The 17785-nt window shown below is 41.2% G+C and overlaps 2 protein-coding genes and 1 pseudogene across 3 annotated transcripts in view; 2 read left to right on the top strand and 1 right to left on the bottom strand.

Moving 5' to 3' along the window:
• LOC308401547 (uncharacterized protein) overlaps positions 1-17785 on the top strand; it is a 201331-nt gene that overhangs the window by 133987 nt on the left and 49559 nt on the right. The gene's annotated exons all lie outside the window — the stretch shown is intronic.
• Positions 105-1258, top strand: LOC308401713 (histone H3.2). The gene has a single exon (XM_080890063.1). The coding sequence runs from the start codon at positions 143-145 to the stop codon at positions 551-553; it is 411 nt and encodes a 136-aa protein (XP_080746189.1). The 5' UTR covers positions 105-142; the 3' UTR covers positions 554-1258.
• Positions 1439-12213, bottom strand: LOC308400192 (histone H4-like; annotated as a pseudogene). The gene is made up of 2 exons: positions 12080-12213; positions 1439-3034 (listed from the first exon to the last, which is right to left on the bottom strand). The product of its transcript is annotated as a histone H4-like (transcript).

Below are 17785 nucleotides of genomic sequence, written 5' to 3'. Positions count from 1 at the left end.
GCGATGCTCCACGTGGAGCACGTCACCAATCACGAGCCGGAGCGGCACCGCGTCACAGCCAGTCACACACTTTAAGAGCAGCGAGTCTCCTCTGTTCGCTACATTTTCTGCTCGTATCACAAGAAAAGAAAAGTGAGGAAGAATGGCACGAACCAAGCAGACTGCTCGCAAGTCTACTGGCGGCAAAGCCCCCAGGAAGCAGCTGGCCACCAAGGCCGCTCGTAAGAGCGCCCCGGCCACCGGAGGCGTCAAGAAGCCCCACCGTTATAGGCCTGGTACCGTGGCTCTGCGAGAGATCCGCCGTTACCAGAAATCCACCGAGCTGCTGATCCGTAAGCTGCCCTTCCAGCGCCTGGTCCGCGAGATCGCTCAGGATTTCAAGACCGACCTGCGCTTCCAGAGCTCTGCTGTCATGGCTCTGCAGGAGGCCAGCGAGGCGTACCTGGTCGGACTCTTCGAGGACACAAACCTGTGCGCCATCCACGCCAAAAGGGTCACCATCATGCCCAAAGACATCCAGCTGGCTCGCCGCATCCGCGGAGAGAGAGCTTAAGCTGCACGCTCTCCTACCAACAACTGCTCTTTTCCGAGTCACCTCACTCACACCAAGAGCTCGCTCCAGTAGTAGCAGTAGTATCTCGTACTCACACTTCAATCTTCATGCTCTTTTTATTCTGGAAACGACAGTCGGCATGAACATGGAATTCACTAACTTCCGTAAAAAAAAAGAAAAAAAAGAAAGTAGTTTTGTAAGCATGAATTGTTATGCTAAATGGCTCCCTCCTTTAATTATTCACATATTATTTTCCAACGCTCATCACATTTCAGTTCTTTGTACTAGACAATATGATAGACAAAGTGCTCCAGCGTAGACTCCTATTGTTTAAATATGCTATAAAATACTATAAACTATAGACATGACAGTAAGGCAAACATGTTAATATTAGTTTGCAGAGGCTGTTAAAATGTTATCTAACGTTAACATGTTGGTGACACAATTTCATCCTAATGGTACTGACATATTCATAGGATTCATTTGAGACATATCAAGATCTTCACGAATTGACAGAAGCACTGAAGCAGCTACCCATTTTATTCTTGTCATCTATGTCCTATTGTCACGTGACAGAAGAACCAAAACAGTGTCCTATAACTGAAGTAATGTTGTTAAGTCCTTAAAGTCATATAATTTTATTGTCATAACTGTATTTCAAGCTTTTTTTTATTTTTGTATGATACCTGATTTATATGGAATATGGCTGAAGTAAACTAAAGTCTGAAATTCTTAGTTGGTCATTTGTTCAATAGTAATTTAGAAGAAGAAGAAGAAGAAAACTTTATTTGTCAATTTCTTCAAATGTACTTGCCATACAAAGTAATTGAAATTACATTTCACACTGTCCCATTGACAACAATAAAGTGCAGATGCACAACAAAAACAGCCCTAACAATAAGGTAATATTAAATAGGTAACAGGATAGAAGAGACCTAAAAATAAATAAAATAAAGTGTTCCAGTGTTCCCTGGAAAATAGTATACTAATAGTATACTATAACATTAAGTAATTCACATATAAAACTATGAATTGTAATTTTAAATGGTTTAAAAGCATGTAGAATAGCAAATGTAGGCAAGTATATTTCTCCCCTTTTTTTTTTTTTTAATAAATCAAGAAACAAAGACAAAAGCAGGGCAGGGTTCGGTGGTTGGTGGTTTAAAAGGAAAAAGATGAAAAAGATGAAAATGTAAATAGTTAAAAGCTGAACTGTGAATAGTTGTTTTTTGTATTATATGATTTATTTATTACATTTTATGTGGAGTGAATAAATAAAAGTATATTTACGGTGGCCCCTAGAGACGAAGCACGTACAAAACACAACAGAAGTGCTCCAGGATGCTCGGCGCAGTGTTGAGCTTTTGTTACCTAGTGGCTACACAAGCCAGGAAGTACCAACGACCAGATTTGGTGTGTGGTAGTAACAGGCAAATGAACATTTTTTTTATTATTTGAATATATATGAGTGCTTGTGTATAAATACACAAACAATACCCATATGCTTTCAATTCTGTAATTTAAGTGATCTAGGTAGCTCGGTTTTGGAAGTTCAGTTAACGCTAGGAATATGCTTTGTCTCCAGGGGCCACCGCATATATTCGTATATAAACATAAATAAAAACACTTTATTTTGAGTTAGTAATTCCTTTTGTGCATAATTTTTATTATTTTTATTTTTATTTAGCCGAGCCAGAAATCCCATCACTAATAAGCACGTCTGCTTTAAGTGGATTTGTGGCAGGAAGACATTTACAAATAAACGGATTAATCAGTGAAATCTTTCAGTTTTCTTTCTTTTGGTCTACACTCCTGCTATAGGCGAGTTTAATGAAACAGTGGTATTGAATAGGTCTGTAATCTGAAGTTCAGTTTGTGGCTCTGTCAGTTAAGGAGAAAGAAAAGCACACGATAAACAGCTTAATCTTATAGACTTTAGAAAAACCAAGAATTAATAACATGTTAGGAATCTCAGTTGGTAATTTTTTTTAAGTTATAATGTAGTACTTCAGTAAAGTTGCTGGGGAGATACTGGCAGATATTTCGCCAACTTTTTCAGCACGTCCCTCTAAATCATGGCAAAAACCAACAAGATCGCAGAAGGAAGCTCTCAAAGTGAAGTGTGCTCAAAGTGAAGTGTGTGTGGCTCTTAAAAGAGCCTTTTGATGGATTAGGGCGAATGAGTTTAACCGCCGAAGCCGTACAGAGTGCGGCCCTGCCTCTTCAGAGCGTACACCACATCCATGGCGGTCACAGTCTTCCTCTTGGCGTGTTCGGTGTAGGTGACGGCGTCGCGGATGACGTTCTCCAGGAACACCTTGAGCACACCACGGGTTTCCTCGTAGATCAGACCGGAAATACGCTTGACTCCGCCACGGCGAGCCAGATGACGAATAGCGGGTGGTGATGCCCTGGATGTTATCACGGAGAACTTTATGGTGACGCTTGGCGCCTCCTTTGCCGAGTCCTTTGCCACCCTTTCTTTTTTTTTTTTAAATCACTTTATTTAAATATCAAAATTCACAATTACACATAATACAAGCACCATGCACAAATTATTCACATCTTATTTTACATATTACAATAATAAAAGCTCCCACGGTAAGTCATTTCCTAATTTCATATCTCTCGTTTTTCTTCTTCTCAGCTCAGTGACAATGTTTTTACATACCGTGAAACTACTTATCATTTTTTGTTCTATAACACCTTTAGCCCTTGTTTTCCATATGTGGACATTTATAATACACATCACCAGCCAAAACAATCTTCTTTTATTATCACTCATCTTTTCTTTAAACAAACCATATCTTACTGATTTTATATTATTTTCAATATTAAAACCTAGTTTTTCCATCCTCCTTCTTATTTCAACCGTCCTGTAACACGGTATCAATAGATGATCAAGAGTTTCGTCTTCATCACAATTCTCCATAGGGCATTTCTTAGTAGTAACGAAGAAACTCCACAGAACCACAGCTCTTACTGGGAGACGTCCGACAGAGATAAGCCACACTGTATCTCTCATGTTCTCGGATATTATTTTGTCATATATGTTTTTAACTATTTTCTGATTTTCTTCTTTTTCCACAGCCTTATATTGTATCATATCTTCATTTTTTTTAGATTGATTTTATTATATATCTGTTTTGAATTTAATTGTAAAAGATTTAAGCCATCCAATTTCCACTGATCCACAAGATCCCCAAACACAAGTTTAAAGTATGGCACTCCCGTTCGGGCTCTCCCTTTCATTTTTTTCCACAGAGATTCCTTCCCTTGGATCCAGTGGGTGCTTCGCTCAAATGCGCTATATACATTTTTTAGAAAAGGAATCTTCAAAATAACGCTAAGATCTGGCGCTCCTAATCCTCCATTTTCTTTTCCTTTATACATTAATTTCCTCTGTGTTACTTCGCGGTTTGTCCCCCAAATCAATTTGGTACACAATTTACTTAATTTAATAACAGTTTTGTGAGGAGGGGGAAAGACAGTAGCCAGAAACAACAACTTTGAGACTACATGTGTTTTCGCAATATTCACACGCGCTTTATAGTTTGTATTTTTATTGTCCCATTTAGCTACTTCGTTTTCTATTTCAATCTCTTTCTTTTTCCAATTTAAATGACATGGATCATTTTTAGTAATCCAAATACCTAAAATCTTCATCTCCTTGTTAATTTTTAAATCAATTACAGGTTCTTTTAAGTTTTGTCCAAACCAAACTCCTTCGGTCTTTTCCTGGTTTAGCTTAGCACCAGAAGCTTGTTCGTATTTTGTTAGCAAATCCTTAAGTATTGATAGCTCCTTTTGATCTTTAATAATTACAGAGACATCATCCGCATAAGCAAGGGCAGTCACCTTGTAGGTGTCATTTAGGATGTATCCAGTAAAACGGCTATCACTATTGATTGTTTTAAGTAACGGATTTATTGCTAGAACATATAGGGCTGCGCTTAAAGGACATCCTTGTTTCACTCCACATTCGACACGGAAGGGTTCGGTCAGTCTGCCGTTTACCTTAATCTGGACAAGGGATTTTTTATATAATACTTTAATCATAGAGATGAAGGTTTCAGGCATATTATATGCTTTCATTACTTCCCACAAATAAGAGTGGGAGATGTAATCAAAGGCTTTCCTTTGGTCGAGACTTAATATAAAAAATTCAGTATCTTTTCTACTATAAATTATTTCACGCAGAGTACATAAGTTATCCCACATCAGACGACCTCTTATTGCACATGTTTGCTCTTTTTCTATAATTTTATCTAATACCTCTTCAAACCTATTCATAATTATTTTAGCAAATATTTTATAATCAACATTCATTATTGTCAATTGTCTATAATTATTTATATTATCTCTTTCCCCTTTCTTATATAGCAAACACATTAATCCATTATAAAAGGAGTCACCCAAAGTTCCCTCATGCATGCCTTCATTAAAAACAGTAGCTAAAAATTCGGATATTTCATTAACAACTATTTTATAAAATTCGGACGGAAGCCCATCTAAACCAGGGGTTTTGTTTATGTTTAACTGACTGATCGCACATTCTACCTCCTCTTTAGTAATATTTCCTAAAAGTGGGGTATATTGGATGGAGTCCAGAGGCTCTATTTTACTTAACAGGTATTTTGCTGCACTTGTTTTTGTAGATAACGGAGAGAACATATGGGCACATAGCCTTCTGATAACTCGCCTTTTATCTACTTCGTTTACAAAGGAGTTTCCTCCCTCATCTCTCATAGAAGAAATGAAATCATTATTACGTTTCTTTTGGTTAGCACCAATCATATAATCTTTATTACCATTTATATCACCTCCCATTGATTTTTGTATGTTAAATAATATTTCATTATTTACTTTTTCAATACTAACTTTAAGTTCTTCAATCTGGTTCTCTTCATCCTCTTTTCTAATTTTTTTATTCTTCAACAATATATATTGATTTACTTGTTCATTATAGTTTATTTCTCTACATTTAAATTTTAAAAAGTTTCGCATCCGTTCCTTCAGTATCTCCCACAATTGTATATCAGATGTTGTGAGTTTTTTAAGTTGCAAAACTTTCTCAATTTCTACCTTTAATTCCAAAACTAGTGCCCCGTCACTTAGACAGCTCGTATTTAATTTCCAATAAGTGGAAGGGGGGTCAGTGCCACACAAAATCGTAGCTCTGGCTACCTTATGATCAGAGAACTCAGTTACGAAATCATTATATCTTAAAGCTAAAATCTCGGAAGATATATAAATCCTATCTATTCTAATTTTAGAGGATGAGTCAAACCTTGTAAAATGAATTGTCTGAGGATTTAAGATCCTATATAAATCCCTAAGAGATGCGTCATTACATATTTGTGTAAGTAGTTTGCCTTACCTGGACTCTTTGAAAATCGTACTAGCAATCCTATCATTCTCTTCCGTAACCATATTAAAATCCCCACATAAAACAGTATTAAACCCACATTCCAACAAATGTCTCATTTTCTTTAGTAATTGCATTTTCTTTGTTCTTTCTGGTGCGGTATACACATTAATTAACCGGAACTTTTGACCACCATAATGGCAATCAACAAGTAAAAGCCGTCCTGGTATTATATCTCTTTTCTTTATGATGTTCACATGTGTGTTTTTGAAGAAAAAGCCCACCCCGTCTGCACTATCTTCCCCTATTGAGACTACTGAGTGGCTTGAACCCCATAATTTAATCAGCTCTTCAATATCTTCCTTGGTTTTCAATCTTAATTCTTGTAGGCACAATATGTCATAGTCCAGTTTTTGCAGAAAAAGCACTTTCTTCTTTCTTAGTCTTTCTGATTGTAACCCTCTAACATTCCATGTTATTATTTTAAGAGTACTCATATTTATGTAATAGGAGGTTATTTGGTAGACGGAGGGAACATTGTAGATTCAACATTACCTTGCGGAGGGCTGGATTGATCGTCTTTTCTCTTATCTCTGCTATAAGATGCCATCAAGACACTTCTTTTCCTTCCTCCTTTCATTGTTTCATTGACCAATTCCTCCATTGCAGGATGCTGTTTGTTAACTCATTCACTGCCAGCCATTTTCGAACGTAGTTTGTCAATTGACGTCTATAGACGTCAATGGCAGTGAATGAGTTAAGAAAAATCCCTGTTTGTGGATCCACATCATCTCGTCTTGCTGGACCGTCCGTAGGAGATATCTCCACAGGAGTCGAAATGGGTGATTCTTCACTATCACTTGCACTTAAGTAGCTTTCTGATGAATTTTCTTCCTCGCTTTCCCTTCGCTCGTCATCGCTCTCACTTTCCACATCAGAGGTTTGTGAGAAGGATTGGTCTCCCGGTTCTTCTCCACTTTTTACTGTTATTTCTTCAAGTTGTCTTGAGAGCGTCAAATCCTCCTCTATGTTGTTATTGTCTGTCTGCGGCTCTGTTACTCCTGGCAGATTTGTTATGGTACGATTACCGGGTTCTTGTCCTGAAGCAGCGTCAGGGACAGCCAATGGATTTATTAAGGACACATTTCCATGGGAGCCTTTCTTGTAGCGGGGCTGGATTTGAAGCTACTAGCAGCGTTGAGGTGGTTGGAAGGTTCGTGCGAAAGGCACTCGTGGAGGGCTGCTGGGAAGCTTTAGTTATATTGGCAAAGGATTTGGGACATTTAAAGAAGGTGTGTCCCTTCAGTCCGCATAGAGAACACTCGCTGTCATTTTGGCATTCTTTAGCTTTATGACCCAACTCCCCGCATTTCCAGCACTTAAAGGTTGGACAGTCTCTTACTTGATGGTCTAAAGTAGAGGTCTGCATTCCCGCGGCTGTCCCGCGGGAGCCGCGGGACCCGACCAGATTTCTTGCGGCGCGGGAATAAATTTCCAAATAAAATGCGGTAGCGGTCGGTAACTCTGGTGTAATTTGAACGGGAGCGGGCGGTCTGAAAATATAGCGTGCCCGACATTTTTTCGGAACAGCATATCTGTGATTTCCTCATTCTAATTGAGCACTGGTACAGCCAGTGCTCACGCCTGTTACACGCACTGAGCGCATGGATCAGTGCTTTTTGCACGTGCATTTTACTTGCACAGTCTGTGACTCTGTGCGCGCATCACCTGCATCAGAGCGCGCTTTACCAACATGGCAGAGCAAACTGAAGATGCAATTTCCTTGAAGGACGTTCAGCTGGGATTAGACAACGGTCAGTTTACTTTAAGGAAACCCACATCAGGCAAGTCTGATGTATGGGAGTCTTTTTCATGCGTCATAGACGCAAATGGAAAAAAATTACCCTTTGTACAATGCGATAAATGCCTCAAAGTTTTACCCTTTTGCAGTCACAAGACTGGAACCTCAGGTTTAAGGCGGCACTCATGTCCCATCACAAAGGGGCAAACAAAACTGGCATTTACTAAATCTTTGCTGGTGCCAGAGAAGTTTAAAAAAGAAACCAGAGACAAATGTGTTCAGTTTGTTTGCCAAGACATTCGACCGTATGATACCATCTCTGGAAAAGGCTTCACACAGCTGGCCCAACATTTGGTCGACACAGCAGCAAGAATAGGAAAATTCGATGTCTGTGAGATACTACCACACCCCACAACGGTGTCAAGAAATGTTGAAATGAGGGCTCAGAGTCTACGTAAACATGTTGTGGAGGAAATCACTGCAACAATATCGAAGTTTGGATGCGCTGTTACAGCAGACATATGGACAGAAACATATCGAAAAACGTCCTTTTTGTCTGCAACCATCCATTACGTTAATGAGCAATCTGAGCTACATTCAAGAGTGCTTTTTGCTGCCCCTTTTGACCCAAGCACCTCAAAGACAGGTGTAAACATTCGAAGGCACCTGCTGCAGAATCTCAGAGTGTTTGGCATTGATGCGACAGACATGGGCAAAAAGATTATTTTTGTCACAGATCGTGGAGCCAACATGATCAGTGCCTTACGAGAATACACGAGGCTAAACTGCACAGCGCACATACTAAACGTGACTCTCTCCAGTGCGTTTGGTACTGCCATAATCGAAAAGTCTCCAGAGATCGCTAGCCTTCTGACTGATGTTAAAAAGTTGGTTACATATTTCAAACACTCAGGACAGCAGGGCAAGCTTAAAAAGTCACTGAAACAATCCATAGAGACACGATGGAACTCTAACTTTGACATGTTAAATTCTGTCTTGGAACAGTACGAAGACATTGCATCTGTGCTGACTGAGAGCAATAATTATGACAAGATCGGACGCATTAGCATCAGTACTCTTAAGTTACTAGTATCATTCCTAAAACCCTTCAAAGAGGCAACTGACGACTTGGAAACTGATAACACAGCTCCCAGTGCCTCACTTGTTCTTCCGTGGTCTGTGCGATTAATTGAGCACTGTACATCAGCCACAAAAGACCCTCTGCTCTCTGAAATTGCAACCGTCTGTGTAACACGGCTGAAAGAATTACTGTCAGCAGACAGCACTTCATCCCATTCTGTTCACATGCTTTATAAAATAGCAACCTTTCTGACACCAAATCTGCGAGGTCTGAGAATGTTAGATGAAAGAGGGCGACAGAATGTGATACAGGGAGTCAAGGAGATGATCGAAGATTTAAAGTTTGATCATGCACATGATGAGGATGTTGAACCAACACCTGCCAAAAGGCCTACTGTTCTTCATAAATTTTCAGATTGGGAGGAAGAGGAAGAATCATGTGGATCAAAATCACTAGATGTTCAGATTCAGGAGTACAGGACCATGAAACTTGAATTATCAAGTCAACAAAACATTTTGCAGTGGTGGAATTCCAACAGTTCCCAGTTCCCTGCCCTGAGCAACCTTGCAAGATTTGTCCTCTGCATCCCGGCAACGAGTGCACCTTCCGAGAGAGCATTCAGCCTTTGTGGTCGGATTTTGGAGGAGAGACGTTCAGTACTGAAACCCTCATCAGTCAGTGACATTCTTTTCCTGCATGGAAATTTAAAATAATTTGGATTTTTTAAGTAAGTTTCGTTCATTTGATTAATAGTTTATAATTTTGAGATGTCGTTTATTGTTGTATTTATATATGCATATTTTCTTTTGTAGGAGAGACCTTGAATTCGACATTGGGACATTTTTTCGTTAAACTGATAGTTTAAACAACCATTTAATTTCGCAGTGGCCAACTATTTTGTTCTTTTGTTTACAATTTTAAGTGACTTTTTTTTTTTTCGCGACACTTTCCCTACTGTGTTGACAGAAAAATGTTACGTTTGTATTTTACATAAAAATAACAAGTAGGCCACAATGCTGTATTCGTTTTTATTTATTTTATTTTTGCAACACGTTTTCCATGTTAAAAGATAAATGTTGCATGTTGACAGATAAATGCATCTTGTTTAAGAAAAATAAATACAATCATTGCACAACCTGCAGTTTTATCTGTTATCTCTATTTTTTGGTGGTACCCCATTTAAATGTGAGATTTTGGAAACCAGATCTAAATTTAGCGGGAACGGTCGGGTCGGGTAGAAAATTATTCTAAGCGGGCAGCGGGTGAACATACAGCGGGAGCGGTCGGGTGCGGTACAAAACCTTGCGGGAGCGGGCGGGAGCGGGACTAAAAAAAACATTCCCGCGCAGACCTCTACTGCACATAAACCTTTATCAAGTCTAAACTGCTCCATAGAAGAAGATGGTTTGCAAACAGAAGCCGATACAAAAACACTTATATGTAAACTGAAGGAGCTCCATTAGCACCAGAGTTAATTAACAGCATATTTTTTAACTCCTTCAGAACTTATAAAGCTGAGGTAGCATTAAAATTGTAAGAACTATAACAAAGCAGCTGCTAACCCTTTTACTTTCAGTTTATGGTTAGCATTTGTGCTAGTCACACATTGTACCAATGAAAAATAAATACATTGTGTGAATAATGACAATGTTGTGATGTGAATAACAATCCAGCTAGGATGAACTAACATGTTTCAGATTTGGGATAAATAGTATTTTTGGGTGAAGTGATGATTAAACTTCTCTTTTCCACATGTTTTAGCCTAAACATATCAACATGGGATGCAGCAGGTCAGAGAGGAAAAAAAAATGGAAAAATCACTGAAAAAACAAACAAACTTGGGAATAAAAGTGCATAAGTTTGTGTTAAATATGGGACAGTGGAGGATGATGTAAGTGTGCACTGCTCTGTGGTACAGCTCTGAGGAATTTTGACAATACTTCAAAAAACTGTCAGCAGCCTCATTACAGTCTCAGGAGTGATCTGTAATGGGCTGCTACTTCACATAAATAGACAGTAGTTATTTACTAAAGGAAAAGTACAAAAATCGCCACTATAAACAAAGCTGGCACTGCATATAGGCTGTTCCTTCCACTCTTCACTGGTGTTGATGTCTCTGCCACAGGTGTTTTGAAGGCAGCTGGGAAGACATTGAACAAGCATGAGTGACAGGATCAATAAATATGAACTTCTGAGAAAACCTAGTCACTAGTTAAAAAAATGGAGAAGGTGGTACAGACTAAGCACTAGGATTACACAACACAACTTCTTTATTACGTTTCCTCGGTGTGTGAAAACAATTTCCAAAAACCACAAACTGGCCATTTCACTCATTACATCTTGCTGCCAGGCTGAACCCTCGTTTGCCTTTAGAGTTGCCTCAGTTCTTCATGGCATAGATTCAACAAGGTCCTGGAAACATTTCTATGAGAATTGGGTCCATTTTGACATTATGACATCACACAGTTATGTTAGCTGTACATAAATTATGTGAATTTTTTTTTTTTAATCCAACGTGTCTGACCTCACAAATGTGCTTCTGGAAGAATAGTCAAAAATTCCTATAAACACTCTTAAACCTCGTGATAAGCCTTTCCAGAAGAGTTGAAGCTGTTACAGCTGCAAAGGGTAGACTGACATCATATTAAACCCTGTGGTTTAAGAATGGGATGTCATTCAAGTTTATATGTATGTGAAGGCAGATGAGCAAATACTTTTGGCGATATAGTGTACAGCCCACTTTGATCTTGAGTGGGCGGGGCTAGTGAAACTATAAAGTGGTTTAACCAGACATGGCAGGAGTTACCCTCTCCATCAGCAAAGCTTTCATTAATCATGTGCTAAACAAGGTATTAAAAGTTTCTAACATAATACATACTCATGAGTTATGATGATAAATGAAGGTGCTTCTATACTTGCAAATGCTACCTGTTTCCACAATAAGTGCAGACTGATCACTGATCTCAGAGCAGTGAAACTGGAGCCAGCAGTAGCTTGGCTAGTACAGTAATCTCCAGTTGTTTCTCTCTTTGATAGAGATTGCACCTTACCATTGTGCTCTTGTTCTGCCGTGCATTAAAAAAAATGTATGTGCACATCTGTCAGGGTACCTCAGTGTTTGACCTAGTGTTTTCCATTTGGACTTTTGTCACTAAGTTTCCCATGTATGTTTCCAGTTTTATTGTGATAACCTCTTGTCTTTGTGCATTATGTTTAGTTCTACTTTGTCTGGGTCATTAGGGTCACTAGTTAGATTTATTCCAGCTGTGTTCTCACCTATTTCCAACTGTTACGGCTGTGGCCATGAGGACCCTGTGTGGGCTGTTTTCTTTCTGTGTTTCTGTACTGTGCTTAAGACTCTTTCCAGGTCCCTCCCCTAATGAAGAGTAGTGAGCGGCTGATTGGACCATGGAGCGGGTGACTACCTTCAAAAAGCCGCTCTGACAGATCCACAGGGAGAGGGAGAGAGAGTGGAGCGAGCGAGTAGCTTGACAGCCGACGCGGCCCTGACCCTGGTTTTCCCAGCCTGTATTTTTATTGTGTATTTGTGTGAGCGTGAATTGTGAAAGCCGCTCCTAGTGCATTAGCTGAGAGCGTAGGCACTCTTGGGCTGAAGCGGAAGGGGTGAGCCGCCTTTTCTTTTGGAACCGTTTTCTCCTGTTTTCCGGGTAGGGAGTGAGGGATAGCTCTGTCATTTGTTTGTTCTGTTTCTTTCCTAGGGTTTAGTTAGTTTTTCTCTGGTGGGACTTAGTTGGTTTTGTTTATTATTTTGGCCTGGGCTCACCCTGGAGCTATGCTTCTTTTCCTTAAATAAAATCACCTTTTTACTCACAACTGGTTTGGATGTTTGGCTTGGGAACCAGGGCGGGGATTTGTCTCTCTCTCCTCCAACCTTATGTGCGTCCCTACACGCCTAGACTAGGGGCGTAACCATAGCTGGACTGGCCATCGGGCATACCGGGCACTTGCCCGGTGGGCCGCTGGCGATTTTTTGTTTTTATGGGCCGATGGATTTTTTTTTTTTTTTTTTTTAGGAAGGGTATATATAATGAAAGGTGTTGGATGGGCCAATTGGTCATGATCGACTCTGGGCTGGACCAATTACAGCCGAGGAAGCCGGATGCACCCTCCCTCTTGTTTAGCAATCACGTGATTTTCGCGCATTGCATGCCGGGAACTCGTGGCAAAACAATCCAAGTACCGCATCAAATGCAAGCATTTGCAGCACCGCAAAACGTTCATTCTCCGGTTCCAATACCTTCTTGTTTTTTCTTTGCCGCACAAAAAAGGAATGTACAAAACAAAAGGAGAACCATGCCGGTCCGTACAAAGACAGACTCGACGAAAAGACAAAGAAAAATATGAGGAAAAAATCAAACCAGTGAAAGGGTCAGACCCTTACGAGCACACAGAGTGGACAAAAGACGTCAGCGTGCTGCCCAACTTTCACCACGCTCATATTTATAATTATACGGTTCTTGGAGTGAGTGCATACACTCATGAAGTTTAGTAACTTCAGGTCACTGCAACAAGCCCAGGTACAGTTTACCGCCGGATGGGTACAGGACCTTGAAATGCACCGTGTAGAACGAAAGACCATCGTACGAACAAAGGTAAGTTTACCAGTCTCACAAATCGTCGTCATAGATACACATTCGTTAACCGTTTATTAATATAACCTTTGAGCTCAACGGTAATTAATTAGTAGTGGAAATAATTTCTGGTAGCATCACAGAAATGTAGCAGTGACAATAATACTGTATGCTGTAATCGTACTGGACAATTAGTGATACAAAAAAACCTGTTTTATCCTGTGAATAAAAGTATATGTTTTTGTCAATGTACCATGGCAATAACAGAAGCGAAACGCAATATTGTGTCAGGACAATTCACTATTTATGCACAATAAATAAAGGAGCATAGCGCGACAATTTCTGTTCAGCGCCAGACTTGCTTGTAACCTATATCATGAAGAAAATATAATTTGATCAAACATTATTCAGCTTTAAATATTGTTCAGCTTTAAAGTTACTGTGCAACTGTGTAATAAAAAAGTGTGCTCACGACTTTGGCCTTGAGAGCGATAAGAAGCGATCGCCTCATCCTGCAGGTGGAAGATATCTGCAAGCGAAGAGACTAGAACACCCAAGGCCGCTTTCCTTTTATGGAGTTGTTTTTCTGCTAATGCAGCACTTTCCTCACAACCCCCTCCTGTAAGTTTTAGAGAATATATACCCATCCTCACAGCAAATATTAGGAATCTCCTGATGTGAGCTGTGTTGAGAGGTTGTCTCTGTCTCAATAAAAGTTCACTGATTCCCCATCTGCTGCAGGTGTCCGGTTGTCTTCATTCTCCGCCAGCCTGGTTAAGTCAATTCCTCCTTAACATCTAAAAGAACCTATTTAATGAAGGAAGACGGGTTCACTTTGTGTTTAATATTATTCTATTGCTGTTGTTGTTTTTTTTTATATCCTTCAATTGGCGTCACGAACAGGATCCGCTCCAGGCCAAACTGGAACGGATGGGAGGACATCGGCAGTGGTCTGAGTGAACGGAGTTTGGACAAAAGCTGTGTGCACACAAAAACAAGGTAAGCAGACCTTTTATTTCTGCTATATTGAACATTATAAAAATACTTAGTGTCCAAACTCCTAGTAATTCATAACCAAAATTGTCTGGCTTACTTAAGGCTTGTTGAGAATCAGACAAGTGAATAAGAGATAAGTGAATAAGAAATAAGTGAATAAGTGAATAAAGATAAGAGTGAACTGAGGTCTGACCACGGTTGCAGCCGACGGGTTGCTTTCCGGTGTCGGATAAATACCTCAGTGCAGGTCTGGGACCTTGAAAGGGTTTATTAGTAACGCCTTTCTAAACAAATTAAAAGGTTAAAGGCCTTGAGAATATTTTTTAGTAATATTCTCTAAACTACAGAAGGGTTAGGAAGGCCCAGAGGACTTTATTAGAAAAGATCCTCTAAAACTTAAAAAGGAGAAGTACTGGTTGGAGTCCAAAGGAGGGGTCCCTTTGATCAATAGGAGAAAACGGATCTCTTCTTAAAACCCCGATGATTTTAGTGTTTTAAATGTTTTGATGTTCTGTTTGATATTGGACACACATAAATACACGCTGAATGCTTGCTGTGGAACACTGGGCAGGACAGTTTGGTTCTCCGTTGTTCACAGATTACACAATTAAAGGAACTAGGTTCCTCTTTTGGTTAAAATAATACACCACACATAGAATTTTTTTTTTTTTTACACATTTATTACATACATAAGGAGGGTAATGAGTGACTGCAGGTAATGTATGAAGTGTGAATGAGACGTGTGAACAAGGTGACAACCAACTAGCACCCCTATCAGGAAGCTCTAGGCAAGGTTACCCGCCAGACTCCGGTTTGGTAGAAGCTTGGTAACACCTGAAGGGATATTTCAGTGCTGACTCACCTTTAAAGCAGCGCCCCAGCTGTTAGTGCCTAACAGAGGCAGAAACCCAGCTGGCCCAAATTCTCCTTTAAAATCAATAAAAGAACACTCCTCCATTGACAGTAAAATGGATGGAGAATTAGATCGAGAAACTAATGATGATGGTTGGGGTCCCGGTGTTATTCTTAGCACATTGGGAGAACAATTAACATGTGTTGAGACAGTCATCAACTCCACACACCAGCCTAAAGAAGCAAAAAAGCAGAAAGAGTCATTGAGGAAAACAGCTGAAAGGTTAATGAAAGAAAAGGGAAAGAACGAGGGGAGTAGTGGTAATTGGGGAATAATTTGGCAGAATAAGGCTATGCAGGCAAAAGAGAAAGAGGAAGAAGCCAACTCAGCAGCAGCAGGTGCAGGTGTGATGAGCGGGGTGAGACACAGAAAGGAAGCAGATAAGCACGCAGGCCGCAAAGCTAAATTTAATCACTGGGTGTGTTTATGGGAAACTGCAAAACCACACATGAAGAAAAATAGGTCTCAGCCACCTCCCTATTCTGCCTCAACTCCTCCCTCAGCAGGCATATATCCGGTACTTAATATCTCTGGTGGAATAATGACTATTGGAGAAGAACCGCCCGTAGCTCCAACTCCCATAGATACCAAGCATTTTTGCCCAGGAAGCTCCTCTCTGTCGGCGACATCCTCAGCTAGTAGTAGAGCCCCCTCTTCTATGTCCCATTGTTTTGGAACCGGATCTGAGGGCCTAACTGACCCATTTGCGAGCGCACCATTTGCGGTTCGAATGAACAGACAGGAACCCACTGAACAACAATTAACTGATCTAGAAGCAGCATTACGCAGCTGCTTAAATGAACATAGGTCAGTGGTCCAGGGGAATAATCGTGTTGCGTCAGCCCCTCTTTCCCGGTCCAACCCCTTTGCCAGCACTCCTGTCGCTGTTAAAGGAGATCTGACCGCTACTGCAAAAACTGAGCCTGGCACTTCGCCAAATGTCACAGTTACCATGTCTTTGGTGGGCCGTCAGGATCCGGAAACACAGATGAGTTTAGCCCACGTTTTTGCTGACACTGCTAACCCACCAGGCGGGGAAGAAACTGAGGATACTGATGATGAACTCAGTAACCTTAACAATACACCCCTCTCTACCTCTCCCAGTTTAGGATATCAGACTAGATCTAAGGGCCCTGTGCCTCAGCCTCCAGGCATGTTTCCCCTGGTCCAGACTAAAGCGCAACGTAGACCAGTGTACCAACCTTATTCATTCGGAGATGTCCAGGCCCTAGTGGACAAACTCCCTGACATAATGGAGGGAGGGAATGCCTGGTTGGCTGGTTTGGATAAATACACAGCTGGACAGGACCTCGCACTGGGAGATTTTAGAGCTATTATAACTAGGTGCACATCCCGATCTCAGGCAGCGGACCTGGAACAAAATGCGGGTACTACCATGCATGAGAACGAGGTGCCACTAATGCAGGCCTTGAGGTTTATTGGACCGGCCCTGCGCAAACAATTCCCACCCAAAAATCAAGGCACCTTACAGAAATTTAAATGGGAGGGAAAGCAAAATCCCACCCATTATCTAAATCAGGCTGTTGAAGACTGGGTGAACCATACAGGTCATCACCCCAGTAGGACTTGTTCACAGAGCATGTGGTTTAGAAGGGCGGTGCTGAGGGGCATTCCGGAGTCAGTAAGCCAGAAAATGGAGGATAATCCTGATTTGCAGGACTGTGACTTTGCAATCTGGAAGAAACATTTGATTTTTAATCTTAACAAAGTGCAGATTAAGTCTGATGATAAAGCGGAGAGCGTCGAAGATTTACAGTTGCAACTGTTGAAGGTTCAGCTGCAGAAAGCTAAAAACGACCTGGGTGGAAAAGGTGACAAGCCTAAAAAGCAGCTTGTGGCCGCTGCGGCTCCCCCTCCTGGTCCAGTTGCCCCTGATTTGTATCCGAACCCGTGGCCAGCTGATCCACAGCCCCCCCAGTATGGTGCTTATCACTCCCCGGCCCCTTATGGGCAGAGAGGTTCCCCATTTGGAGGAAACGGAGGTGGTTTCAGGGGAAGAGGTCAGATGGGAGGTGGTAGGGGAGGCCAGATGTATGTTTGTTTCCGGTGTGGACAACCTGGACACTGGGCTAAAGCGTGCCCTTTGAACCCGGCTGCTGGAAGAGGCAGGGGAGCCCGTGGTGGGCCCTATCAGCATCCTGGCCACAGAGGTGGACCTCGTGGTGCTTTAGTTGAAGTGCCCCCGGCCCCACAGATGCCTGTGATGGGGTGGGAGTACTACGAGGGTGGTCCCCAGCTATAGGACACCCCACAGACTGCCCAGGACGGTGAAGGGACAACGGCGGACCCTATGCTGTCCATAACTGTAGATAAAAGAAGAAGCAGCTTTTTAGTGGACACTGGAGCTACGTACTCCACCATTAAGGATGTTGCTCGTGAAAGACTTACTGACAGAGTGACTACAGTGGTGGGCATATCTGGGGAACCTAAAACTCTGCCTTACACCGTGCCCCTCCCCAC

This window comes from Rhamphochromis sp. 'chilingali' (assembly GCF_963969265.1).
Source record: "Rhamphochromis sp. 'chilingali' genome assembly, chromosome: 1".
In the NCBI taxonomy this organism is placed as follows: domain Eukaryota; kingdom Metazoa; phylum Chordata; class Actinopteri; order Cichliformes; family Cichlidae; genus Rhamphochromis; species Rhamphochromis sp. 'chilingali'.
The sequence above is the reverse complement of the archived record's forward strand: the minus strand, read 5'-3'. Positions and strand labels throughout refer to the sequence as shown.

Excerpts from the sequence above, each read along its gene's own strand:
- LOC308401713 (XM_080890063.1), top strand. The coding sequence starts at position 143 with ATGGCACGAACCAAGCAGACTGCTCGCAAGTCTACTGGCGGCAAAGCC.